Genomic DNA, 27,670 nt, shown 5'->3' with positions numbered 1-27,670 from the left:
TTGTGGTGAGATTGTGGCTACTGTGCTGTTGCTTAGCAGGGTTGGGCTTAAAATTTGCCCCTTTTTTAAGGGGCATTTGTGTTATCTCATAGCCTTTGCCAGGACCTTTTTATTTTGTAATCTTAGAGAGGAAATTTAAATCCACCAATAAGAGCCATCAATTTCAAGTGAGTCATCAGTTAACCAGCAGTGACATGTAACTGCATTCTCTGACGTGCGTAACCAAAGCTTCATTATTTCTGTCGCACTGTTACTGTTCCTTTAAGGGACGTGTTTGGGCGTGTGTGCTGAGAGGGCGAGAGTGTTGACGGAGCTGGAAAGAAAAATCCGGCGTTAGCTGTCCTGTACCCACCAATAAACCGCTGGTGAAAGAAGAACTTCTGGTGCTTGGGAGTCTACACAAACGTTACAACACATTTGTGTACAGAAAGTGTTCAGCATCGCAAGAATTTATTTTTTACCTGTCAAACAGGAGAAATACTGAGGTCAGTCATTTGAAACTTAAAGAGGAGCTATGACTTTCACTTTTAGTTTTGGTAATTGTAAAGTAACTTTGACATTATATTCTATGCAATTTTTTCAAAACTTGTGCTGGGATTGTGGTTACTGTACTGTTGCTTTGCCTGGTGCGGGGCTAGGGTTCAAATGTAACCTTTTATTTAAAAATACGCTAGGCTTACATTTTGTGTGTGTGTGTGCGTGTGTTTGTTTGTGTGTGTTTGTTTGTGTGTATTTTAGGAAGGAAATGCCTCCTTAATAGTTTAAATGTGAAATATTAAAATTCAAAACAAATATATTGCCTAATTTTTGCATGACAGAGGAAGATATTTCTCTGCCCTGCATGTGGAGAAGTCGGTTTCAGGTTTTATTAAAGCACATATTACTGTGCATTATGTGTCACCAGGCATGTTTTAAAGTAATCCACCTGTTTGACAAGTAAAGGTATCAGGAGTTGAGACATGTTCTTTTTATTACCCATCTTAAATCATAAAACTTAATTAAAACTTAAACTTAATTACCTGTTGATTGCAAACAAAGTGCGACAAGTCCCATCATATGATTTCATGTAATTAGTATATAGTAATGCTGTATTAGAAGTAGTGTGCTACGATGTATAATACAGTTATTTTAAAATTGTAATATTATTGTATTTAGTTTAACATGTATTAAGTACAATTCCATATTTAGCCGCATATAATTATTTATTTAGAGCTGGCTGCATATTTTAAACTTACCATTTGTTCTCATTCCCATTTGGGTGCTACACCTTTCCTTTGCTTCTACCATCAGCTGAGCTATAACATAATGCAAATGGAAACAGTCAACAAGTCCACAAATTTAGCCATATAGATTCACTCGCTTTGACTTGGAATAAGTCAAATTTTGATACTTTCCCTGATTTGATCAAGTTGGATGAAATAACTATCATGTTTTCTAATCTGACATCGATTAACATGCCCAAAATCTTTTAATTGATTGGTGGATAATCCGTTAGCATGTTAAGGTAATTGGATTTATGTGTGCTGAAAACATACAGTCTTGTCCTTTTTAAACATTTTACCATTTGAACATGCATCCTTCACGGTGGGGAATGCCGGTGTATTTATGAAACAAACCCAAAGGCAGACACGGGAGAAACGAGTCTCAGCTGACTGATGGTTTCCCCAATCTTATAAACAGTACATTTGCATAATGACTGGAACCAGCCCACCGAAGAAACAATGGGCTGGGAGGTCAGTTCCTTTATCATAATTATGCAAATTCTCGTGACCATTGATCAACAATCATTGATCAACAACCACTAATCAAAGACCTCTGTATGTTACTCTGTTTGTGTCGGGGGACCCGATCCATGGGGTGGACAAATTTTTATGTTTATAAGTTTATAAGACTGGGGAAACCTGCAGTCAGCTGAGAGTGAAGAAGTCACTTGGATGAGTGACGAAAGGTTTCTCCCACTGAAAATGCTACGTCCAGATGAACAGAGTCAACTTTTGGAGAAAGGTTAGTTTTGTTGAATTAAATCTGTCTTTGATTCTACATTATAAATTTGAATTCCATAACTTTAAAAGTGGCATGGCTAGTGTAGTAACTTCTGAGAACTATTGTGAGGCTACATGATCAGCCATTGCTGTCTAAAATTGGTCCACTGGAGTGAGTGGAGATGACACGATCCTTACCCCTTGAGAACTCTGGCTGTGACCAACTGCCATATATGTCTCTGTGAGGGGCTAAGCACTCCTCTTGCAAAATAATTTATAAACTCAAAACCTTAAATCATATTGATCTAGTTTAAAATCCCTCAGTATCCCAAGAAGTTACTCTACATACCCAATGTTTGTGTGTTCCCTGATTTTGAAAATGTGGTCACAATATACTGATGTAAAAAGGTCGTTTCTGCTTCCTTGATGAAAAGTCCTTGATAAAAATATGAGGGAACTACAGGTAGGTTTATATAGATTTGGACACTGACATGAGTTTTGGGTTGTTTTTTTTTACGTGAAACATATTCAAATTAAAGTTATATAATGGGCATAATGTGTTGGCTCTCAGCTTTCATTTGAGGGTATCCATGTTCAAATTGAGTGAAAGGTTTAGAAGTTTCAATTCCTTATCATGTGCCGCCCGCTTTTACAAGTGACCAAAAGTAATCGGACAAAGGCTATTTCATTGTCAGGCATGAGAAATTCCTTCATTATGTCACTATTAATTAGGCAGATAAAAGGCCTGGAGTTGATTTGAGTTCGGTGGTTGCATTTTGAAGATTCTGCTGTGAAAAAACAACATGCAGTCAAAGGAGCTCTCCAAGCTGTGAAAACAGAAAAAAAAAACATCTGAGAAATTGCTACAATATTAGGAGTGGCAAAATGTAGTTTGGTTCATTGTGACAAAGAAAGAAAGCACTGGTGAACTCAGCAATGCAAAAGACCTGAACGTCCACAGAAGACAAAGTGGTTGATTATTGCAGAATCATTTCCATGAGAAACCGATACACAACAGCCAGCCAAGTAAGCAATATTTTCCAGGAGGTAGGCGTATCACTACCCAAGTCTACCATAAAGAGAAGACTGTATAAAAGTAAGGTTCACTGCAACGTGCAAGCCTCTCATAAGCTTCAAGAATAGAAAGGCTAGATTGTACTTCGTTAAAATATCTAAGAAAGAAAAATTCATTAAAGCAAAGACGTAGAATATTCTTGAATCGCCAAGTCAGTCATCTGATCTTAACCCAATTGGCATGCGTTTCACTTGTTGAAGACCAAACTTCAGACAGAAAGCCCCATAAACAAACACCAACTGAAAGCTGCTGTAGTAAAGGCCTGGCAGAGCATGGGAAACCCACAATTTGGTGATGGCCATGAGTTCAAGATTTCAGGCTGCCATTTTCAGCAAAGGGTTTTCAACCAAGTATTAGAAAATAACATTTTCACTTATTTAATTTGTCCAATTACTTTTGAGCCCTTTAAATGAATGAATTGTGTTAAAAATGCTGTAGTTTATCACATTTTTATGCAATCTTTTTTGTTCAACCCATTGAATTGAATCAACTTCATCTGAGTTGTTTTATTTAAAATTCATTGTGGTAATGTACAGAACCAAAATTTGAAAAAGAATTGTCTGTCCAAATTATTACAGACCTAACTGTACTGTATATTTTGTAGTTAGATGGCACTCCACTTACTGAAATGACTCCAGATCGAAAAGTGTACATCGCTTGCTTTTAAGAAAGAGCTTGTTTGAAATCAAGTAAGGCTAAAGTAAAAAAAAAAAAAAAATTCCAGATGGATTTTTCTGCTTTTCCCACATAGAAAATTAGGTTCTCCACAACACGTCAACATTCTACCCATTCACTTGAATGCGATTTGGGGGGATTTTTGGGACTTAAAAATATAAAAACTATAAATTGTACACTCCAAAGAATTACAAGCCTTGGTATTGCAGCTAAGTAGTAGTAATAATAATAATATTCAATTAAAACAACCCAACATGTGGCATACTGTATTTTTCGGCATACAGGAAATTTTTAAATGCCTCTAATTCCCTCCCTATTCTGTAATACATGCTCTGTATAGGTAGATAAACACTCAAATATTATTCCTTTCACTGCTGGCCAAATACCTAGAGACATCCAACCCCCTTGGTTTTGTTTCCTTAGGTTTCAGTTTCACAGTCCACTCCTCCAACTACAACTAGGACTGAACAGCTGTTCTTCGTGATCTTTGGAGTTGTGTTAAGGTAAGATTTCCATCTCTTTTGTTAAATCCAAGAATTACTCACGATTACTGTGTAATGCACTTCAACATATCTCTGAAATAGTTGAAGATAATATTGTAGTTAGCTGTAGCGCATTCAGCTGCAAAATAAAGTCCCACGCAATCAGTTAGTCAACATGCCTCTTTGTGTATGCAGCTGGATATCATGACTCAGACGTCTGGCCTCTCCTATCAATAGGCATATGTTTATAGACAATTTTAATGAAGACAGAGGTGTGAGTCTATGAAGACATGTTGACAAATGACCAGCTGAAGAATAGTTTACACAAATGTGAAAGTGTGCTCCTCTGAAAAAAAAAGAATAAATTTGCTTCAAGTTACTAGAATAAATTGAAAAGATAAATGGCCATTTAAATTTAACTGAATAACCAAATAAATAGTATTTTGTATTTTACATCTCATTGAGTTCATGTATTGTCATTAGTTTCAGACAAGGAGAGCAATGTAAATAAAATTTAATATCATAAGTTCTCTGATTTTGGTATTTGAGTGTTGACGAATATAATCTCCTGGTCTACGTTTAGATGGGTGCAATATTCAATCTACTTGAGAAGCACAGACTGGAATCATATTACAACCAGTTTGTTCAGATGGGTGTTAAAGATGAAAGAGATTTCCTGGACAGTGTGATGGAAGAAGATTTAAACAGCATTGGTAAGAATGCTTGATATGCCAAAGACAAGCTAGGACTTTAGAATAGCTCTCTCATTACAAACACGTTAGCAAAAAAAAGCTGCAAATATAGAGAATTTCAAATCTGTGTATCAGGGTCTAGCTTTTTGCAGTATTTCAGATTACTTTCTCTGAAAGCTGAATTTATTTTGTCTCTTTTACAGGTTTAAGTCATGTGGAAAAGAATCGTTTTGCAATCATGAAAGACTTCATTCAAAGACTGAGCACTCCAGAATGTCAAATCCTAACTGGCAGACCGGTGCAAAAGTCAGTGAAGTCGTTCAGTCTTCAGTACACATACCCAAAATGTCTTAAACCAAAGGTTATTTCAGGTAACAGGAACACATCTTTTAAAGGCTCTTATCCTAAATGCCCCCTTTGGCATGATTAAAGTAATTTATATATGGACATGGAGGTGAAATGTTTAAAATTACAATGCTACAGATATGGATCCGGCACAAAACAAAATTGAAGACATAATGCTGAGAATCTGTCACCTTGAAAATGTTGGAAACACCAAAGGAGTTTGTCTCTACACAGTAGATGGGATGCCCTTGACAGACGATCCCTTCTTCAACACATGTGAGTCAGCAATGGAGGAGTGAATGATTCTATACAGTTAGGTCTATTTAGGTTTTGGACACTGACCTTTTTAAAAACTATTTTATTGTGTACCAAAACATGTTAGTTACATTTAGAAATGATATTAATATGAGTAATAGGTCTAATAAGACTTTCATCTGGGACTCAAGGGATTGAACAAAAATACTCCAGTAACTTTTAAGGAATTGTAGTCACTTTTATACACACTTTATTTTCAAGTGCTTTAACCTCCTAAGACCTGAACTCTTCCACGGCATGCATTTTTAATTTCTCTTTGATATTTGGACTGATTGGGACCTGATGAATGTAAAAACAAAGAATTACCAGATTATATTTTTTTACCTGATTTTTGTTTTTAAGAAAAATGAGAGCCACATATAAGGATATTCGTTTAAAATTTCAATAGGACAGTAGCAGTATAATATCCCCGTAAGTGGATATCAGGCCCTTGTAGAGCAAAATTTTGTATTTTGGTCTAAATAACCCAAAATGTGATGTCCACATATGTGGACGCCAGGTCCTAGGTTAAAATGTGTCTGTCCAAAAATACTTAACTATATTTGTCAAGTCATCTTAATTTGTGCACTTTTCTCATGTGAAATGGATTGATGCATCTATTCCAGGTGTTTAACTTGATTTCACTCAATTACCACGCAGATCACCTATAGGTGAAAAACCTTTAAATTGAAGCCCCAAAGGATACAATACCATGTTTGTTATCACACAACAACATATAAAACATTTCCTTCATTAAGTACAGGTAAAATGTTCATTACTGTCCGCACACATCAATAGTCTTACAAACAGAGACTAAAACTAAACAATGCTCCTCTCTCTCTCTCTGTTCCTCTCTCCCTCTCTGTTCCTCTCTCTCCCTGCTTATAAATGGGCAGTCGACCTGCGATACAATGATAATGCTACTTAAGCTAGTGGTAGCTGCGATTCTTTAGCAATTTTTTAAACAGTCTTTTAGCTTAGCTAGCTCAGCCAGACAATATCTCCACCAGTGACATTTCTATGTGCAGTGTGCCACTTGCTCCTTACCAGAGATGGGCGTTACTGTAATCCGATGACTTTTTTCAAGTAACAAATAAAGTAAGGGATTACTATTGCAAAAACGGTAATTAGATTACCGTTACTTTCCCGTAGGAACGCTGCGTTACTGCGTTACTGCATTACTAAAACCGTGATTTTTTTTGCGAGAATATCTCATGACAGTGAGGTAAGCAAGTGCAACGTTAGTGACAACAGCTGTGTGCAGATCAACAATGGATAATTTAACAAGTACGAGAGACAGTATGAGCGTGCAGCGTTTAAAGCGTGGAAGTATTGACCTTACTTTAAGTTTGATTCCATAAAAAGTGACAAAAACATTAGCGTCAGTTGTGCGTGGGAAGAAAACTTCTTTTTACAGCGAAAAAAACCCCTAAACTTCCAAGCAAGCACCGAGTGCGCTACGACGTAATGGGAAATTCACAGAGAAACTCGCGGATTCTTCCACTGACCGCTGCTGCACACCTGCACCAGGGTAAACCTCCGCCTACCCTACTCCTGCTTTACAGGTGAAAATAGAGCAAAAGGACCACTGAGTCTTTGACTTTATTTACACTCAACAAAAATATAAATGCAACACCTTTGTTACTGCTCCCATTCCCCATGGGATGGACGTAGAGACCTAAAATTCATTCCAGATACACAATATAACCATCCCTCCCAAACAGTGGTCACAAATCAGTCCAAATGTGTGGTAGTGGGCACATCTGCTATATTGAGATAATCCATCCCACCTCACAGGTGTGCCACATCAGGATGCTGATCTGACATCATGAGTAGTGCACAGGTGTACCTCAGACTGCCCACAACAAAAGGCCACCCTGGAATGTGCAGTTTTGTCTCACAGCAAAATGCCACAGATGCCACAAGCAATGAGGGAGCGTGCAATTGGCATGCTGACAGCAGGAATGTCAACCAGAGAATATGGCAGCACATCCAACCGGCCTCACAACCGCAGACCTCGTGTAACCACACCAGCCCAGGACCTCCACATCCAGCAGGTTCACCTCCAAGATCGTCTGAGACCAGCCACCCAGACAGCTGCTGGAACAATTAGTTTGCACAACCAAACAATTTCTGCACAAACTGTCAGAAACCGTCTCAGGGACGCTCAACTGCATGCCCGTCGTCCTCATCGGGGTCTTGACCTGACTCCAGCTCGTCGCCATAACAGACTTGTGTGGGCAAATGCTCACATTCGATGGCGTCTGGCACGTTGGAGAGGTGTGCGCTTCACGGATGAATCATGGTTCACATTGTTCAGGGCAGATGGCAGATGAGAATGTCCCAGTTCTTGCATGGCCAGCATACTCACCGGACATGTCACCCATTGAGCATGTTCGGGATGTGCTTGACCGGCGTATACGACAGCGTGTACCAGTTCCCACGAATATCCAACAACCTCGCATAGCCATTGAAGTGGAGTGGACCAACATTCCACAGGCCACAATTGACAATCTGATAGACTCCATGCGACGATGTGTTGCACTGCATGAGGCAAATGGTGGTCACACCAGATACTGACCGGTTCTGGGTCCCTAGACCCCCAATAGCGCAAAAAACTGCACATTCCAGGGTGGCCTTTTGTTGTGGGCAGTCTGAGGTACACCTGTGCACTACTCATGATGTCAGATCAGCATCCTGATGTGGCACACCTGTGAGGTGGGATGGATTATCTCAATATAGCAGATGTGCCCACTACCACACATTTGGACTGATTTGTGACCACTGTTTGGGAGGGATGGTTATATTGTGTATCTGGAATGAATTTTAGGTCTCTACGTCCATCCCATGGGGAATGGGAGCAGTAACAAAGATGTTGCGTTTATATTTTTGTTGAGTGTATTTTCTGCTGTGTTTTACTTGCATCTATTTGAAAGAGTGAGTGTAAACACAAAAAATATTTTATTTTATGTGCTGGAATGTGCAGAAAATAGGTTTATATGTTAAACAAATTTCTTCCAGTCAGAGAATGTTGCATATAATTAAATTTTTGCTTGATGCATAAAGTTAAAAGATTAAAACTGATAAAACAGGTTAAAAAAAGATACTTTTCCATTTGATTCCATTTTGTATGATGGATTATGTAGAAAAAGTAGAATTGGGCTGAAAGATGTATCGCTTTATCACCTATTCAGGTTGTAAATCGTGTTTTTAAAAAGTAACTAAGTAACTAAGTAATTAATTACTTTTGAAAATAAGTAATCAGTAAAGTAACGGGATTACTTTTTTGGGGACGTAATCAGTAATTAGTTACTGATTACTTTTTTCAAGTAACTTGACCAACACTGCTCCTTACAAATAAATTTGGACCAGCAGGTTGACTCCAGGACCTCCAAAAACCTGTTCACTTCTGCCTGAATTGCCTGGAGTCTCTTATAGGGGTACCTGGAAAAGTAAAACATTTTGAACTCTTCACTTTGAGTTGCTCGCCCAAGCAAAGGAGGGTTGGGTGTAATGTAATGAATGCAGTTTTCCAGACTCTGCACTCTGGCATCAATTAGGCGCTCATTTACAATGTTGGCTGCCACATGAAGAGCTGTCTGGAACCCATCATAACTAACTCCCTTCCAAGATTCTGGAGTGCTTTCTTCACAATGCGCGTAGCAGCTTCAGCAACACTATTCCTATGTGGGTAAACAGCAGGATTAACTTTCCACATCTGCTGTGTTCCATTTTTTGATGCACCTTTCTCCAAGACCAATTTGTTCTGAGTTCCCAAGGACCCAGGGCCCGTGTCTCTGTATACTACTAGTCTATCTGTAGTAGTGCTTGAGAAGACCGTGGTGCCTGTGCTGCAAGGAAAATCTCTCTTAGGGCATCCTTTCGTTCCCTTATTGAAATGACTCCTGTCAACAGGACTGCCACCCATTTTGGGCTGTTAGTAGCTTGACTTTTCTCAAGAAACCTTTTTGCTGCTCCCCAAGTCCTACAACTGATTTGACCAATCAACCTAGGACACTAAACCGTTTGACATCTACAAGGGTTCTACAAGGTCACTGATTCTGCAGGCAGCTTCCTTGTTTTCTTAGGGTCTTAATCTGACTTTGTTTTATTTCTTGTCCTTTTGTCTGATTACAGAATACATGCCCCAAAATGCATTTTGTAATGTATTCCGTTAAGTTACTCAATGAGCTTAACGTATTCTCAATACTTTGGATTACTTAATATATTATCATTCAACCACATCAGGGGTGTCAAACTCAAATACACAGTGGGCCAAAATTCAAAACTGGAACAAAGTCGCGGGCTAACATTAATATTTGTTGAAAGAAAATCTTCCTCTAGATATAAGAATGAATCTTTTCTTATGGACTCAAACAAGTTTTGCTGAAAAACTGAATATTGAACAAGCAAAGCTTAATACTAAACAATATATTTATATTAGCTGTATAATACCAGCAGGCCAGCTCTAATAGTAATTTGGTATGGCTTCGCGGGCCAAATGTAATTAGGCTGCGGGCCAAATTTGGCCCGCGGGCCAGAGTTTGACACCTATGAACTACATGAATGCACTCTTTCTGTGTGATTTATTATTATTACTGAAGGTTACTCGCCATACCAACTAGATTTTTAAATGTTAATATAAAATGAGTAACAGTAGGGTGGACATTAGGTAAGGCTGCACTTTTTGCAGCGATCTTGTATAGAAAATAGGTCCGCCACTCCGAACCGAGGTAAAGGGACCTCTGGCTAATATGTCAAGTTCTGTGTCGGGCTCATAGCCGAAAGCTAGCTTTACTAGTGAGAGACAGACAGAGGTGCTGAAAGGCTGCTCCAGCGAAACTTATTGTTTCGGAGGAAAAACACAGTGTACAGTCGAGTCATAATAGCTTACTTACAACTGAGCTCATCAGGCACTCTTTTTGGCTGCAGTGTTATATTATTATTTTTACATGCTTCCATCTCCTGTTTGTGGTCGGTGACAACTCATACTTTTCGACTCTCCTTTTTCTTCCTCCCTCGCGATCACAGAAACATAACGGGTATGGCAGTCCATTTTCCCTGCAGCATGGAATACACTACCCATGAAGTTACATTCTTTAGGGCTATACCTGTAACACTCTGCGTATTGCCTTCATATAAAAAAAATATTTTGAATTATAATTTTCAAAAATATTTCTTCACGTCATTATGCGGGCCGTAAGTAGAGGTGACATGGGCCAAGAGATTGAGACCCAGGCAGTTTTGTTTGGGTTTCCACCTTCGTGGAATTACCAAAAATAGAGAGGGCATAGCCAAACATATGAAAGAGGAAAGGAGCACCGTGTAATCCATTTATTTCAACAAAGTAACTGTATTCTGAATATCACCTTTTTAAATGGTAACTGTAACAGAATAAAATTACTCATATTTTTTATTTTAAATACGTAACGCCGGTACGTGTATTTCGTTACTCCCCAACACTGCCTAGGCAGCAAACACCTTTATTTCTGGTCACAGAAACAGAATGTTAACATGATTGGTAGAATCAGTTGAGGGTGGCGCTAGCTCTGATATCAGCCCACATTTCTTCTTCTGCACCTTTTTGAGGGAACACTCCCATTACAATGGCAACCATCTCTTGTCCTCCAGTCAGGCCTGTAGTATCAAAGAAGGGGGGAAGAGTTCATTCCATAACACCAGATTTATGGCCCTGTTGTCTTGTAGGAATCACAACCCCCAGGTCACATTACTGAAAAGGGGTCTTGCCTTGTGTCTGTTAGGATTAGAGTGTTACAGACTGCTTCCAAAACTACTCTACAATACACAACTATGTGCAGCAAATGTGTGATGCTATTTATGAGGGATATAGCCTTAAAGTTAAAAAATAAATTCTAATAGTACTAAGATTGCTCTTTTTTGCTTAGCAGGAGTTACCAATCCGAGTGGGTAATACAACCCTGACACTTGGCTGAGCAGCTCTCGCCATGTCAGCGGGTTTGGTGTTTCAGGCTTCTCAGATAATTGCCTCTCCATCCGTAGAAATGATCTCACAAGTTTGAGTGGTATATCTGGAAAGAGCATTTGCGCCTTCTTCGGTTTAACATATTTGCTGCCTAGTCCACAACAGACCAATTGGTGTGGCCTGTGGATTCTTCTAGGGGTTCTGATTCAGATCTGTAAAAGATCCCGGCTTATTGTCACACAAGTTTTCATTCCCCTAATTCCATGGACAACCAAAGTGATCTCTTCACTTCTTAGGTTAATACTCGCAACCCTGTGGGTTGTATAGTTGGTGTCAAAAGCCAGGTCAATTAAAGTCACAATTTTTTGCCCAGCATTAGCTGTTACCTCAAGGAGCATCATAACCACTGGTAGTCCTTGCAATCCAACTTCAAACAGGAGACTCGGCTGCTCTTTGGTGGTGCTGCATGCCCTGGATGCAGTATTTCAAAATGCATCTCTGTATTCTTTTGCCACTTCAGGTGACAGTTTTCTGAGGAACTTCTTCTGATCCTTTTTACATATCCTCCTGACATTTTCTCCCTCCGATTGCCAAAGCAATTTTCCAAAAGACGGAAGATATCACCTGCAGTGTTGCCAAGAAACTTGGGCCGTTGGTTTTAGTTTGATGGTTGGCATGGGACAACTGATGGTCATTGACAATGGCGTCAGCCATTTAGCTTCCTCCCTTATCCTCATCTGCATAAAGTCAGCTTTTCCGAAACCTCTGTAGGTTACTTTAAAGGTCCCTCTGAAAACTTGATGAATTATGACACCATTACATTTTGAATTTGTTGCCTGTAAGTTACGTTTTCACTCTGTAGTTCCATCTGTTAATAGGTAAGAAATCTGCTAGAAAAATATAGGCTTTAATGTATCATTGAAACAGGATTAATAGGAAATAAATCTTGTCTATTATCCAAATACAAGCAAGTTTTAGGGTAAGACTTATAATCACATGATACCATGGGAGAGTTCATTTACAAACTTGATGAATAGTTTTCAGACTGCTGGTAAGCGCTAGCAGTTTCTAAAATGATTTTGGTCATAGGAAATGAATATACTTTCATACATGTAGATGGGACACTTTAAAAATGTTTTTTTTAAATTAATTATTGTTTTAATTTTTTGTTTTATTTTTTAATTATTTTTTGTTAACTGTGGATCTGGCACAGTTATTCTATTTATTATGTTCTTTTCCAGGGTCTTTGAAAGAAAGACACATTGAAAATGGAGCTGTAATTTATGCTATTTTTACTCCGAGGGAAAACTTGACAGAGGCTCCAAAAATGCTAAGACAAGAGTCTGGCAAGACCTCTGGAACAGATGTCATTCGATGCCACATCATGCTCAAGGTGCGTCTTAAAAGCAGTATGCTGCTCAATTGAGGATATTGGCAACTGCTAGCAAATGAAACTGGCCAGTCAATTTTCATATTATATCTTTACGGTGGAACAAATGACCTGTAATGATTTCTGAAATCTGTTATTTTGCTTAGACACAGTGGTTTTAAGTAGTATCTGAGTTTCTCTAAGCCTATTTTAAAAATGAGGGAAAAATATACCTTCACTTGATAAACAGTCTTTCTGTTGAGGAGGGAAGAATAAAATGGCAGAAATAAAGTGAATCAATTATTTTTATTAATGTATAGTTTATTGTTGTAAATGTCAGCCTTCATTTTTAACATGTATATAAAGTTATAATTGAAATTAATTCTGTACCTTTAACATATTTTTCTTTACCTGTTAAGGGAAACTTTGAGATTATGGTGAATTTGGAAACTGACACAATCGCAACTCTAAAAGTGATCCTGTCAAATGCAAGTGGAATACCAGCACATGTCCTCCATCCCAGGTAAACTGCCTCACAAAAAAGTGTTTTTTTACCCATCAGACGTAAAAGGCTGAAAAAGTGTTGTCATCACTCTGCTCCGAGCAGGGACAACCTGGTTTGTAAATACAATCACTCCAGAACAAAGCAACACAGGATATTGAAAGTCATACCATATTTAGATCTACTAAAAGACCTTAACCTCAAGGTCAGAGTTCAAGGTTTCTCTTAACTGGAAGAAGCAAGTCACCTAGGCCTTTCACATTCATCACATTCCATCCACTCATTTACTAGAAAACTAAGGGTAGCATTGGTAGCCACCAGTATTTTTGTTACTTGTCACCCATCGCCACCCCCACATTCACATGCTTAAAGTCTTAGCATTGATGGAGTTCTTCTGTTCTCTGGTGTCCCTGTTTTATATAGAGGTAATAATTTGGGTGGTGATACACTTCAAAAGTGTGGAATCTCTGAAGGGTCGACTATTGCCTTCGCTCTGTCCTCGTTTACTGAAGAGACTCCCCTTGATGAAACTTTCTACATCAATGATGTCGTGCCTTCAGTCCAACAAAGCCAGAAAGGAATCAGTGTGTTCCTGTCTTCTCTTTATGCTGTTGCGGTAAGCTGTTTTATATTTAACACTGTCCCATATTGTCCCATTGTCTTGCTATCCTATGAACATGAACTTTATTTATTCATGCCTAGCCTGTCTTCAAGCCTGGTGATATTCTGTGTTTTTGAAACGGATAGCTGAAAGACTACATAACAGATGATTGCACACAGAAATTCACATAAAGTCCTTACATTCAGTCCAGGCATTGGTGAACCTCAGAAATTCTTCCACAAATAATGACGAGGTTGATGCGGGACAGCGATTTAGCAGTAGAACCACATATTCACTCTTTACATTGCGTTTACGTAGGAATACCATCAGAATACAACCAGTTGCCACCTTGTTAAGTAGAGTTCCCTATTTTAGAGAGAGGCATTGCAGATGAGTTGCTTTTATGGGTGCAGACACACTCAGATTGATTGCAACATGTTGGCAGTCTGTCATTGCTTAGCAGTTATTTGCAAAGCTTCGCCAGTCTGGTTGAGAGTGACTGTAGTCAAGCTACAACTGTTTGGAGGCATGTTGTTTGCCACCAGGCAACCTGTTCAATCACATTACGATTGAAGTGTTCAATTGGTTCCCAAAAGCAAAGACGGAATCAGTCTATTTTAATTCTGGTTATAGTTTTGTCTTTGTGACCTCTGTACTTGGAAAAAATAGCCAAAATCACAGAGCAGCTATTATAACTAGACTGTATGGTGAATTTATTAAAAAAAAAAAAAAAAAGATGCCATGGCTACTGTGAATCAATGAACCTCCTTATTGAAATTTTTTTGATCAGTTGAAATATAGCTTTGTCTTCAGCAGCCCATTTGTCCAGTATTAACCCTGGAGAAATAAACACTGTGGGTTCTTTATTGTGCACTTTGTTGACCTGTGTTCACAAACTAAACTGAAATGTGGTAAATTTAGTTTAGATTGTGTTTAATTTTTCTGATTAACCCAAATTCTAATATTTCTGTGTATTTACTTGTAGAAAGACCTTTCTGAAATAATCCGGAACAAACTGATCGCATACATACGAAAATTGACGGGATGTAACCCCCTCACCCAAAGTTTGCATCAGTTACTCTGCAGGAATGAAAGGATGACCAGGAACCAGAAGGTAAAAAGTGTGAGGTGGTGTAAGACTTGTTACAGTTTTAGACTATCTTCTTCATAAATAAAGGACAGCTGACATGCTGCTGCAGTTTTAAGTCTTTGGACCACTGGCCTCATAATCCTCCAACAAATCTGGTATCAGACTTTTATGTGACTTTTTGTATGTTTTGTCCACTGATTTTAACACAGCAGCTTTTTGCACGCCACCTCGCACCTGCTATGTGGTGATTTAGGCTGTAAAACATGCATCATTTTGAGTGTACTGTAATTTTATTTCATTTATTTAATTAAAATGATATTGCCATGATGGTAACTTGTGAATGAAACCATCTGAAGTATTCATGAATGTAGAGATATGACATGCCTGTTTCCATGTATGTGTGTCTCATGCAGGAAGCACGTAAAAGGCTCATCGTTTGTACAGTATATAACTGTAATTTACTCGCTGCTTATTTTGCATGAAAATTTTGTTGTATACTGACTGATTTCTTGCAGATTGCAGTTGTTGAGGGCTTATACATGCTCTTCAGGGAGTTATTGCCCCAGCAAGCAACACAGCGAGGGAAAAAAATCATAGAGGACCAGGATGTCTTTGAGAATTCATTGTACTGCTGGGCACATCTCCTTTCAAAAATTGAGGTATACTGAGTTTATTTTTGAACAGAAGCTGGTCTTTCCCACTATTTTGTATAGATATTATCTGTGTAGTTTAAATGTATCATACTTGGCTCTGTTTTGACAGAAACAAGCATCAAACCATGAAGTCTATGCTCCCATCTCTCTCGTGTCCAAAGATGGTGACCATTTCTGCGAACCTGTCAGAGTACCTGGAGTACCAGATGTCTTTGAAAGGGCGTACGTCCTTCAGAAAATCAAAGGTACAAATAGCACTGAAAGAGTTTAAACTATAAAGTTGAAAGGTTTTAATGTGTCTAAATGAATATAGTTTTAATATTTTATGTCATTTTTGCTGCAATACTAGTTTAATAATTACTTTGCATAATCAAATAAAATAAATAAAATAAAAATAACCGGATTTGACAGTATAAAGCCTCCATAATGAGAGAGCCATTAAAGGTAGCACCTTCTTCAGCCTGGTGCAGTGATAGCTATGTATTAAAATAAAAATGTATAGAACTGTTAATTATTTTAAAATGAACTCTTGTGCACAAGCATTGCTGCATCACCAGATGTAAAACGTTAGTTGGTTGGAATTTTTAATAAATTGCATTATGGTGGTGAATTATGTGTTTCTGGCTTCTTTTTATTTTGTTTAGATGGAGAGAAGATTCCAAATTGCACCGAAGAGCCTTTACAAGAATTCTCACTACAAAGAGCCACTGACATTGAGAAAATCCTGCTCAGCATTCCTCGATTTGTCCGAACGTATCCTCTGTGGAGTCACCACGACAAGACATCTGGTCAGAAGTATGTGTGACTGAGTTATTTCTTTCAACACAACTTGAGCAGATTTCCTTTACTTTCTGTTGGTATAGATAACAAATTAAGATACACCTATGCACAGCTGAACAGTAAAAATTATTGACTTAGTTAGGTTTAAAGTATATGCTTGCTCTGCAGGTGGTTTTTAATGAATGCCATTCAATTTCTCATGAATTCTTGATTATTCATTCATGATTGTTTTTAGTAATACAGTATTGTCCACAAGTCTTGACCCACCACTCATTTCTTTATATTTGCGTCCAAGGAGCCAGGATCATTTTCAGAAGAATTGCTTTGTTTTTTCAAGCCACTTAGCACTGACCTGAATCATGTTTAAAAAAAAAAAAGATCCCAAACACACTGCAAATGCAATAAAGGCAAACTGGATAGAAAAACAACACTATTGGCGTGTTGTACCATTCTTGGTATGTGCCTGGCTCAAGTGTTGAAATTAGTTGTTTCCACCTATAGCAGGATCAGTTTTGCAAAGTATTGTGCTTCTTTGGAATTTGTTTAAATGTCTCCCTTTTTAGGTGGTAAATTGTCATCGAAGGCTGACATGCTGTCAGACAGGCATAAACATATGGTACTGCAATACAAAAAGATATTGCGATATGACACTTTTATATAACACACAAATTTATGCCATTATTATCTCAGACAATATATGGCATAGCCCTGTTATGTACTTTGTTTCCATCTAAATTTGCACGTTTTAATAAATCCCTGCACCCATCTCCCATTTTTCAAGAAAAATACAAAGAAATTAAGAGTAACTCAAGGCCCAAGGCGCTGTGATGTATTTTAACCTGACAGTGTCTAGTCTACACTGCCCAATGCTTGAATATCCTATGCAAGCAGTCTGAGTTAAAACATAGTTTTGAGTTAGTTAGTCTTTATTATTAATTATTATATATTAATTACACATATTAATCTGGTGTCTAGGATTGTCTCAAAGACAATATAAACAGGTTGAATAATGACTTGTTTTAAAGATTTTTTTTTTTTTACTAATTCATTGAATGAAACAGCTTTCAGGTGAATATTCAGTGGACTTTTGGCAGCATGGTGGAACGTTTGAAATCTTTCCCTCGCCTTAATGTGACCCCACCTCTACATCTGAAGGACCTGGGACATTATCAGAGCTGCCTTGTTCTACTTAGTGAAGGTATTTCATCCTTTTCCAGTCTAAATATTCACATCTTTCAGTGAAACATCACTTTTATACCTTACAAACACTTGTATCATACAGCAGATGCCACTGGCTTGTCAGGTTTTAGTCCACAGATGTGTTCATTTTGCAGAAGTCTAAGTCTAAATTGAGGGGTATGTTCCTCCTTTGCTTAGATTGTCTCTACTGTTGCTCCTGTTACAGTAGAACTGTTAGTCACTTTAAATTAAGTGGACAAGGAATTTCCACCAGTTCCCCTACTTTGCCTTTGACCTCTGACATCAAGTTTTTATCATGTGTGTTGGGAGGTGTTATACTTAATGTTTGCTTCATTTTCACATTTCTCTGTCAGATAATCTGGGCATTTATTTGCATAAAAACAAAAGAGCAGCTGATATGATCGAAGTGCACAATTGTCTGGATGGAAAAGTAAAAACGATGGATTTAAACTTGCTAGCAGCCAAGTGAGTACCTAAACCAAAACAAAATGGAGTGAACTAATGAAAGGCAGACTCATTCTGGCACATATTATATGCTTTAATACATGCAGGCTGCTGGAGTCTTCTATGATGAACTGAGAGTTTCTTCTTCACTTACCTGTTTTCACACTGTTTATACACCATTTTGCATTTAATTATCAGTCATTATTAATTTCTGGCTCTTCCAGCGTGTCTTTTATTCTGTCTTCCTCCCCTCCCCCAGCCAGTCACAGCAGATTACTGCCCCTCTCTGAACCTGGTTTCTGCTGGAAGTTTCTTCCTGTTTCTTTCCTTCCCACTGTCACCAAGTGCTTGCTCATAGTTTCTTGTCTGATCCTTTTTTTCTTTATCTCACAAGATAAAATGCCTAAAAGCTACTGTTGTTGTGATTTGGCGCTATATACATAAAATTCAATTGAACTGAATTGTGCATCTTGATCTGCATTAAAGGCACAATCTACCCACCCGATAACAGGAAATTCACAGAGTATGTGATGCTTGTCTCGTCTTAACTGTGTAAAGCTATAAAGATGGTGTTTTGTCTTTTTTTTTAAATACAGCACTGGCGACCACAGAGACGACCAGTCATTTGTTACAACCAGGACTCCAGAAGAGGCAATACTGGTGAGATCTGGGGAAATTTTAGTTGTAAAGGAATCGAATCAAAACATTTGCTAAACATTTCCTCTTCCTGACTTTATTACTTTAGGTACTGATCGATACAAGCTCCTCGATGGAAGAGGAGTGCTACGAAAATGCAGAAATAAAGAAAATCAATGCTGTCAAAGAGCTCTTTGACAACTTTGCCACGAGGAGCATGGCGTATGATTTCCATCACGTCATTGGTCTTGTAAAGTTTGACTCCATGGTGAAAATCCTCCACACATTCACAGAAAATCTGGAGAAGTTCAAGGTGATTGCAAAACATTGTGAGGATGGAAGGCTTTCCTCTGGAAGCTTGTTACCTCCGCTCAAGAAGAATTTTATTGCCCTCTATATTTAAAAATTGTGAGGTGGTATTATGTGTGAGGAAATTTTGACATACTCAGAATAACTGAGTTTTGAGATACCTGATCAGTAGCTCGAAGTTTTGATAGAATAAAGCTAAAAAATAAATATTTAACTTGGGTCAGCCTGGCAGCTTTTTTCTTCCCATTTTCCAGTAAATAAATAAACATGCTGTAAATGAACAACTGGTTCGGTGGCGCTAATATAAATTTTTTTCCTTGTCGCCTTTTTGGGGTTCTTTTTGTTTTTTAGTTCCACACACGTAACCTTGAGGCAAGCGGATGTACTCTGCTGTACGACGCGCTACGACGTGGAGCTTCAGAGCTGGAAAAGATCAAGGCGAGCTTCCCAGATTGTAGACTCCGCGTCCTGTGCCTCACTGATGGCAATGATTCTGGGTAAGTTTCCCTTTCTGCTTAAGTTGCCTTTGATCACCCATCAATTATGTTTTTCTGGGGCAGCAGCTGACTGTTTTCATCTTGCCATAGGTCTTTTATGGACCCAGTTGCTGTGACAGCCAAGCTGCTGAAATCAAACATCACTGTGGATTCAATCCTTCTTGGAAATGTGGAAAACAACATGCTCCATGGAATCAGCAATGCAACAGGTAAAACTATATATATGTATAAAATAATGCACAATTCTCTGCCCTTAAAAGTAAAAAAAAATATCCCATGTTTAAATTAATCTAAAAGCTGCAATTTGTTGGAAGAGGAGTCTCACTGATTGTAAACAGTTCAACTGGTTTGTACAAAAGCTTTTTTCTCACACGCCTAAAAACATCACACTAGAACTCAACTCTGCCATGCACAACCCCCTATGCAAAAAAAAAAAGTAAGGCCATGCTCTTGGATGCATTTTTTAACCGGTGCGCCATTTGGAGGCTTGGACGTAATGAACTGTTTGCTATTTGGCATCTGCTTAATAGCTGGACACAAAATGATCATCAACAAAAAGTAGTGTCAGTTGCACATAGAAGCTGGTGTGTACTCTCTGTGTGAATTTAGGTAAATGCGAAATTGTTAATGGGAACCTGCAGCTGTTTAGAACTGGAATCGCAGGAAGCAAACCTGTAAATGGGCACGCACGGAATCAACTTTTGGCCCATTTTATTGGACCTTTGTGATTTCATCTCAACTGCTTTCAGGATTTTTTTTTTCTTTCTGTGCTTTAGTTCTATAATCAGTTAACTGAGCATGAGACACTACCTTAGTCTCTACAGTATTTCTGGTATTTGTCATTATTTTCTGTATTTATATGTATCTGTATTAACAGTGTAGTCCTAAACTCTGGTTTATCTAAACATAATAAAGTTTAAAAAAACAACAACAAATATTTGATGCCAAAAAGGGCCAAACAGTGACTTACATTTTAATAATTCCTTTTTTTGATATTTCAAACCGGTTTACAGGTGGCTGCTGTTTCAAACCACAGACAGTCAAAGATGGTCTGAAACTCTTTGAGATCGAGACAGTTCTGTCTCTGGAACAGAGGAAGCCCAAGAAAAAACTTGACCCTTCTTCCATCACTGAGGTCTGTTTATAGTCTGTTTCAAAAGGAAATCTGTTCACTCTTTAACTTCATACATGGCCGTCATATGGTTATTATATTTTTTTCATGTTTTATAGGGAATACTTAAAAGCATGTTTACTACTCGGGGCTATGATGAATATCCAGAGACATCCTTGCCAAGCCAGATAAACAGCAAAGTGACGGTGACAGAAAGGTGAGTGGCAGAAACACCCATCCTGTAGAAGCTAAGAACACACCTGATCAAAGAAAATGAGTTTCTTGAGCTGTTAATGAAACAATTTACTCTGCTTGCATGGTTTATCTAATCCAGTGTTTCCCAAACACTGTGCCTGCGGCACATAGGTGTGTCGTTAGAAATGTTACGGTGTGCTGTGGGAGATCGTCTGGTTCCACCTGACTTTAAGCGAGAGTAACGGGCAGAACAATTACGTTATTTCCCACTTGAAGGCAGTACATATACCATATACCTCCTCTATTTAAATGGGTCACCAACTGCCAGTAAAACAGAAGAAGGCGAAGAAGAACTTGCATAATAGTCATGCTGTGAGATGACGCAGCACGAATAGCAATAGATGAATATTTGATAAGAAAAAGTGGTCAGTCTGACCTGGGTCCTGGGGAAAATTCTGACCCAGATGAAGGGCTTAGCATGAGTAGTGGTCAGAAGAAACCAAAAAGGTATACTGGGACAAACCGAGCCAATTCCGCTATACCTGGTGCCCGGGGAAAATGTATCAATATGCTTTTTGTGACATTTTTGTTTGGTGGTGTGCCGCGTGATTTTTCTGATGTGAAATATGTTCCGTGGCTCCAAAAGGTTGAGAAACACTGGTCTAATCTGTCCAATATAGTTTTGTTCAACTGTCCAAAATATGAAGAGATTCGACTTATAGTCATACCTCAAGAGAAAAAGTAGTCTGCTTCCACTTAAGACATCAGTAAATGTCAGTTTTCATGCAACTACTTTTTTTTCCCACTGTAGTTGGCAGATTACTGCGAAATCTTATTTTTACAAGGTTCTGACACCCAGTTGAAGCACCGCCCAACAGGACAGGTAGAGCATCAGGCGCCATGGAAGCTGGGTTTTTATTTTTAAAAATGTGTATAGGCTTCCTGACAAAAAGCATGTCATTTAGCACGTACTTGTATAAGTTTCACGACAGTCTAAAATATTTTGTTGATTAAGACTCAATGCCTCCTTAGTCTTGTCCCATATGAATAGCAATAATTTTGACTTTTTGTGGTCCTTTTTTATTACATGCATTCCTTATGAAACATTATATAAAATGCATTCAATTCAAAACAGTGCTCTGAAAAAGAAGATTCGGGAGGCAAAGGATGGTCGTTTCATGGAGAAGGACAAACGTATCGTGGAGGAGCTCAAGTGCCTGCATTGTGACCCTCATCCTTTCTTTAGAGTCTATCCATCAGAGTCAGACTTAAGTAAGTGATGTGGTCTCTCCCCTGACCTGTGTTTGTATTGCTCTGTGTATTTTATTTGATCTGGGCTGCCTGATAGACCCATAAAATCAGTGTTTTCATTGTGATGCAGCTGATGAATTCTTGCTTTGTGGTAGATCTTTATTCTGTATTCATTGGGAGATTTGAATGCTAATCAAACAATTAAATGAAAAAAAAAATGAATGCAGCATGTTGATTACTTATTAGGGATTTGTGTTTGCAGTCATTGTACTGTTGAGAGCTGCATAGCAACACTTTCTAGGACCTGTAATGAATAGCAACAATGTTTGATTGTTTTCTGATTTTCAGCGTTCTGGAGGATTCTCATGCAAGGACCTCCTGACACACCATATGAGAAAGGAGTGTTTGAGCTGTACTGCCAGTTTGGTCCTGAATACCCAGTGAAGCCTCCGCTCGTTCGCTTTGTCACACGTGTATCCTGACAAAATACAAACAAAAGCTGTTTAGACATCTACAGTGTTCATATTAAAATGGTTTCCAGTTGTTAGGGTAATATAAAAGTGGTTATTGCATATGTGTTTCTCATAGCGAGCATTTATCTTAACACAGCGGCAGGTGTACCACTGCAATGTCAACAGTGTTGGCCGCATCTGCCACAACATATTTGATCGCAGCTACAACGCCCACGTCACCATGAGGGACATATTTGATGCTGTGTACGGACTCCTCATCATCCCTGAGCCTGATGACCCACTGGACAGGTGAGACATGCACAACTTTATTCCTATATGCACTCAACAGCCACTTTATTAGTTACACGTTGCTAGGACCTGATTTGACCCCTTTTTGCATTCAGAACTGTTTCAGTATGATCAGCTAGTTATATTTGCACCTACAAGATGTTTGAGTATTTGATAAAAGTTAATGATATGGATGATGAGCTGGTGTTCAGACCGAGGTGTGAGTTTTAGATGATCTCTGTGAGGGAAATGTCTCTCTAAACTGATAAACAGTCTGCTGAATTGTTCTTTGATTCTTGTAGAGCTCACTTTCTTCAGATGCTATTTCAGACCCCAGACATGAATACTTACATTTGCATATTAACCTTTTCCTGGAAGCATTTTAGCCGAGGAATTCCTGACAAGCCGCGAGACGTACGAACGAGAAGCCAGAAAGCACACAGGAGAACATGCTGGAAAGTCAATGGATAGCATGGAGGAGGTGAGTGAGTGAACAAAGTATTTATGGGATTTTTCTGTTTTATGTAAAAGATTTTTTTTGTGATCACATTACTTTGACTTATTTTCCTTTCTAAAGAAACTGGTTGATCCTGTGCCAGAGTTTCTACCACAACATCTGATTTGTCCTCTAACCAAGAAGATGTTTGTTGATCCTGTGAAAACAGTATATGGTACTGTGTATGAACGGAAAGCCATTGAGGAACACCTCAAACAGTGAGTTCAGGGGTTAAAAGTCCTCACAAAGTTCCAAAAGTTGTCTCACAGTCTGTTTTATTAGCAATGTTAACTTGCTTTTGGCATTTCACTAAATGATCAGGCAGATTATGTTCTAGGGTTGTGAATCTCCTCTCTCTCTTCCAGACACCGGTATGATCCGATGGCTGGCCCAGGAAACGAGCTTGATGCGAGTGACATGATGGCGGACAGGGACATGAAGAAAATGGTGATGGATCATCGAGCTCGCCAAATTCAGTGAATGTGGGAGGGAACAGACTGACTGAAGATTAGCTAGACTTCTATAGGGGTTTCTTTTTTTCTTTTTCTCTCAGCTTGTTGGTGCTGTGGCGTTTCTATCACAGAACTTCTGAACAAGTTACCAAGTTAGTGAAGTCTCAGGTCAGTTTTAATATCCATTTTTGAAAATTTGTTTGTAAAGGACTCTGAGCACTTAATACAGTTTTTATTCACTGTTCATTGCATACTTTTATAGAACAACTTCTACAAGAGACAAACCAGCCTTCCTGTATGGGAAAGTCAAATATTGTAGGAATTTCAGCTGCATAGCTGCTGACATAAACACGTTCAGTTCAGAGTTGATTATGTTGTTTATTATTTGACCAAATTGCTTGATTATCTTCTGTTTTTGGAGTGATTAATAAGAGTTCATTGCAATTATTTTGGTTGCGATTATATAATAAAGTATAAAAATGAGTGATGGCAGATTTTCTGGTATTTCTAGCTCATTCTTTTATTCTTACTCATGTTCCAAATTCAGACTAGATTCTTAGAGTGTACACAGAGCATTATATAGAAGGTATGAAGGAGTTGCACTGTATCTTTGTGGATTTAAAGAAAGCATGAGAGGAACGATCTCCATGAGGAAGTCAGGGGTATTCTTGGGTTGAGGTCATTACTCTCTGCAGGCCAATCAAGTTCTACCACACCAAACTTGGTCAACCATGTCTTGGAACAGGAAGGGGAAAATCCCCAAGTTGTGAACTTGAAAGTCTCCAAGCTCCAAAATATCTCGGTATGCAGAAGCATGAGGAGTTACTTTCACTGGAACAATCGGCCTGAGTTTTAAAAATATTAAAATTAAAAGAAAATTTCAATGGTCTCTGACATAAAAGCTGCATTTTTAAAAATTTATTTTAAAGATTTGTTAAATTGGCAATAAAATAAAGGTTTTAAAAAGCTTCGTATGAAGTTTCTTCTACCACCATGTTTGCTGTTGCGGACTTCTGTCAAGTGTAATAGGTTAATAAATAACCAATCACCGCCGCCATTTCCTCTTACGTCACGTCTAAGTGAATCACTAAGGCCTTCAAATTAAATGTCAACGAGGTAGGAAAAACATTGAGCACTTAACATCATTGTACAGTTATAGGTCATTTTAAAACATTATGTCATTACAAATTAAGCTGTTTGGTTTTAAGCCTGCTTACGTCCTTTCGGGTTGAATTTCTAACGCAATATTGTAAACATGCTTTTATTTTGAAGGCCATCACCGGAAGAGTATTATCCGCGTTTATCGCTTTTTGCTTTACTTGTGCTCAGCGCTCTGAGTGGTGTCGACTCGACAGTCTGAACAGGACGAAGCGGACAGCAGGTGAGCACTTTACCTATTGTAAAACGTAAACACGTTGACGGTTATTCGTCTTTTCCCACTTTCTTTAACTTGTTTTTACTAAAAATGCAGTTAATGCCCGCACAAACCGGTGTTTTTACTTAGCCCACCCTGAACGTTGGTCGTAACCGTAGTTTAATCTAAATGAAATAAAAGTTAGTGGATGCAGTAATGAAACATCACACAAACCTTAGCTTTGGTAGTCATATAGGTAGCACTGAGAATCAAGGATAACTAAATTACGTTAAAATCTAAATAAAAGTATGTCTTTTCATTTTCTGAGCTGCATGTGCATTTAAGACGTGCGGCTTTTGCAGAGGCAGCCTGTCTTTCCTGCAGCACCGGTTTATCCTAACGATTTGTTAAATCAGTGCACAAGTGTTACGAAAGTAGAAACTCATTTTGAAAATGGAGTACATCACAGTGGATCTGTAGAGATTCCCCATTTGCCCTTCACAATAATGGAAGAAGTGCCTCCAGAAAGGTATGGACACATAAACACTGGATTAAACTGATTAAATCACAACAGCATGCTGCAGGGAGAAGAGGCAAAAATATTCACTTGTGTTTCATGAAATAAAAAACAAGTGAGAAATAATAGTCTTAATTTTAGGAATTTGTAAATAAGTGTGAAACATGTAAGCGTTTACTCTAAGCATAAGTCACTGTGGGTCGGGCTACTGATGCTGTCTTATATGTGCTAAAAGGGGAAAACGAGGATCCACCTCAAGTAATCAGCTGCAGTACATGCCCAGCTAATAAATTCATGCATATTGCAGTTTCTCTGATTTCTGCATGGTCTGACCTTTAGGTGAATTTGCTGGCAGATCCAGCCTGAGAAAAACTGTGTTGTTTTTTTTAACACACACCTGAATGCTCCAAACCAGCAAAAATCCCCTGGTTTTACAGGGGTGCTCTCACTTACTGATTAAGCACATTTGATTAGCAGTACCTGGCTGCTACTTACACTTTTCATTACTATGGAAGTCTGATCATAGTAGCACCCTGCTGGACCAGCTGGGTGTTAAACGGTGAACACACACTGAGCCCGTGTTTGACCCTAAATATTTTATTTATTTTCATTTCTGTTTTTGAACTAAAATGTCTGTCCGTTGAACAGGGGAAACACTGTCTGTCTTCGGTTATGCTCATTATTTGTTAGGCTGACTTGTCTTTTTATACATCTCACTTAATGACCATATTAATACTAATAAATATTAATATCTTTTCCCTAGAGAGATGTGGTGGGTGCTGTGGGTGCTCGCCATCTTGCTGGCTCTCTTCTGCATTGTGGATGTGTGGTACTTCCTGCGGGCCGCAGCGGTCATCCTGCGGGCCTGGTTTCAGCCTCCAGTCTGGGACATCACAGCGGAGCAGGTCCTAACAGGCCGGGTCACTCCCCATGACATCGACATGTGCCACATGAACAATGCTCGGTACCTCCGGGAATGTGACTTTGCTCGCTTCTCTCTCTACATGCGTAACGGCGTGTTTAAGGCTGTGCGGGCCCTCAAGGCTTCAATGGTGGTGGGGGCCACAACCATTCGTTATCGCAGGGCTCTGTGTATCGGAGAGGGTTATGAGCTGCGCAGTCGCATCGTCACTTGGGACGACAAAGCCTTTTTCCTTGAGCAGAGATTCGTGTCGACAAAAGATGGCTTGGTGTGTGCCGTGATGTACTGCAAGCAGAGTGTCATACGCGGCAGCCCGGACAAGATTCTGCAGCACCTGTGCAAAAGAAAGGTAAGGGAGGAAACCACACAGATGCATGAGTTACACACGCTGTCCCGCTGAATAACATTGAGCTTGTGTTTTGCACGCTGCAGGTGGAGTGCCCTGAGTTTCCAGAGGATCTTCAGCACTGGGTCAACTTCATCTCTGCCAGCAGCCAGGCCCTCAGGGCTGAGAGCGGCCTGGAGGAGAAGAACAAATAAAACCTTTCATGGGCAGATATTAAAAGTGGCGTCTTGTGAGTCAGCCTGTTTACAAGCCCAGGAGGAAAGTCTTCTCCTATTCAGAATCTCTTCACTTAAACACACTTGTGCCTGCACTTTGTACAACAAGCTTTATTTAAATTCCAACATTTGCAGATATGAAACACTTGATAACAGCACACTACATTATTCTGAGAGGTTGACAGTTATGGTAAAAATAATAAAATATTAGAAAATATAAGTAATACAGTTTTATAAGGTGTGTTATGATGTGGTGTGACAGCAATAAAAGAATTCAGGAAATTGGTTTGAAGTTTTTACTATAACCAAATGGGAAGAGATTAAACTACTTTATATGAGAGTGTGTGTGTTGCAGTGTGAACAGGTGTAGCAGGGAATGACATCATGCTTGAGTGATGGGATGATCACACAGTTTACATGTTTGCATGACCAGAACCGCCAGGACACATCAGCCTTTGTAACATCCACAGATTTCATGTAAAACTTAAAAAGTAAGCTGAA

The 27,670-nt window shown here is 38.8% G+C and overlaps 2 protein-coding genes across 2 annotated transcripts; both read left to right on the top strand.

Moving 5' to 3' along the window:
- Positions 1-212: 212 nt before the first annotated feature.
- On the top strand, positions 213-24,307 carry LOC147308247 (uncharacterized). Its single transcript, XM_086272550.1, has 26 exons — positions 213-485; positions 4,156-4,235; positions 4,798-4,927; positions 5,110-5,277; positions 5,390-5,527; positions 12,731-12,882; positions 13,278-13,381; positions 13,784-13,976; positions 14,947-15,075; positions 15,567-15,710; positions 15,814-15,949; positions 16,349-16,499; positions 17,546-17,682; positions 18,038-18,149; positions 18,725-18,788; positions 18,874-19,077; positions 19,425-19,570; positions 19,661-19,779; positions 20,584-20,705; positions 20,801-20,898; positions 22,012-22,148; positions 22,476-22,600; positions 22,743-22,888; positions 23,246-23,348; positions 23,445-23,581; positions 23,729-24,307. The coding sequence occupies exons 3-26, from the start codon at positions 4,798-4,800 to the stop codon at positions 23,841-23,843; spliced, it is 3,210 nt and encodes a 1,069-aa protein (XP_086128676.1). The 5' UTR covers positions 213-485; positions 4,156-4,235; the 3' UTR covers positions 23,844-24,307.
- A 711-nt stretch (positions 24,308-25,018) lies between these two features.
- On the top strand, positions 25,019-27,173 carry LOC147308246 (protein THEM6-like). Its single transcript, XM_086272319.1, has 3 exons — positions 25,019-25,196; positions 26,450-26,957; positions 27,041-27,173. Exons 2-3 carry the CDS (start codon positions 26,454-26,456, stop codon positions 27,146-27,148), a joined length of 612 nt encoding a protein of 203 aa, XP_086128445.1. The 5' UTR covers positions 25,019-25,196; positions 26,450-26,453; the 3' UTR covers positions 27,149-27,173.
- The last annotated feature ends 497 nt before the right edge of the window (positions 27,174-27,670 follow it).

The sequence above is a fragment of the Aulonocara sp. 'chitande type north' Nkhata Bay genome, linkage group LG18 (assembly GCF_057382095.1).
Source record: "Aulonocara sp. 'chitande type north' Nkhata Bay isolate Kocher_YH1m ecotype deep benthic linkage group LG18, A_spYH_male_GT1.1, whole genome shotgun sequence".
In the NCBI taxonomy this organism is placed as follows: domain Eukaryota; kingdom Metazoa; phylum Chordata; class Actinopteri; order Cichliformes; family Cichlidae; genus Aulonocara; species Aulonocara sp. 'chitande type north' Nkhata Bay.
The sequence above is the reverse complement of the archived record's forward strand: the minus strand, read 5'-3'. Positions and strand labels throughout refer to the sequence as shown.

What these genes read in the sequence shown, in the direction of transcription:
- LOC147308247 (XM_086272550.1), top strand. Translation starts at nt 4,798, where the DNA reads ATGGGTGCAATATTCAATCTACTTGAGAAGCACAGACTGGAATCATAT. An exon ending in AAAATCTGGAGAAGTTCAAG is followed by an intron (nt 19,078 to 19,424) that starts GTGATTGCAAAA and finishes TTTGTTTTTTAG; the next exon opens with TTCCACACACGTAACCTTGA. An exon ending in ATTGAGGAACACCTCAAACA is followed by an intron (nt 23,582 to 23,728) that starts GTGAGTTCAGGG and finishes TCTCTCTTCCAG; the next exon opens with ACACCGGTATGATCCGATGG.
- LOC147308246 (XM_086272319.1), top strand. Translation starts at nt 26,454, where the DNA reads ATGTGGTGGGTGCTGTGGGTGCTCGCCATCTTGCTGGCTCTCTTCTGC. An exon ending in AGCACCTGTGCAAAAGAAAG is followed by an intron (nt 26,958 to 27,040) that starts GTAAGGGAGGAA and finishes TGCACGCTGCAG; the next exon opens with GTGGAGTGCCCTGAGTTTCC.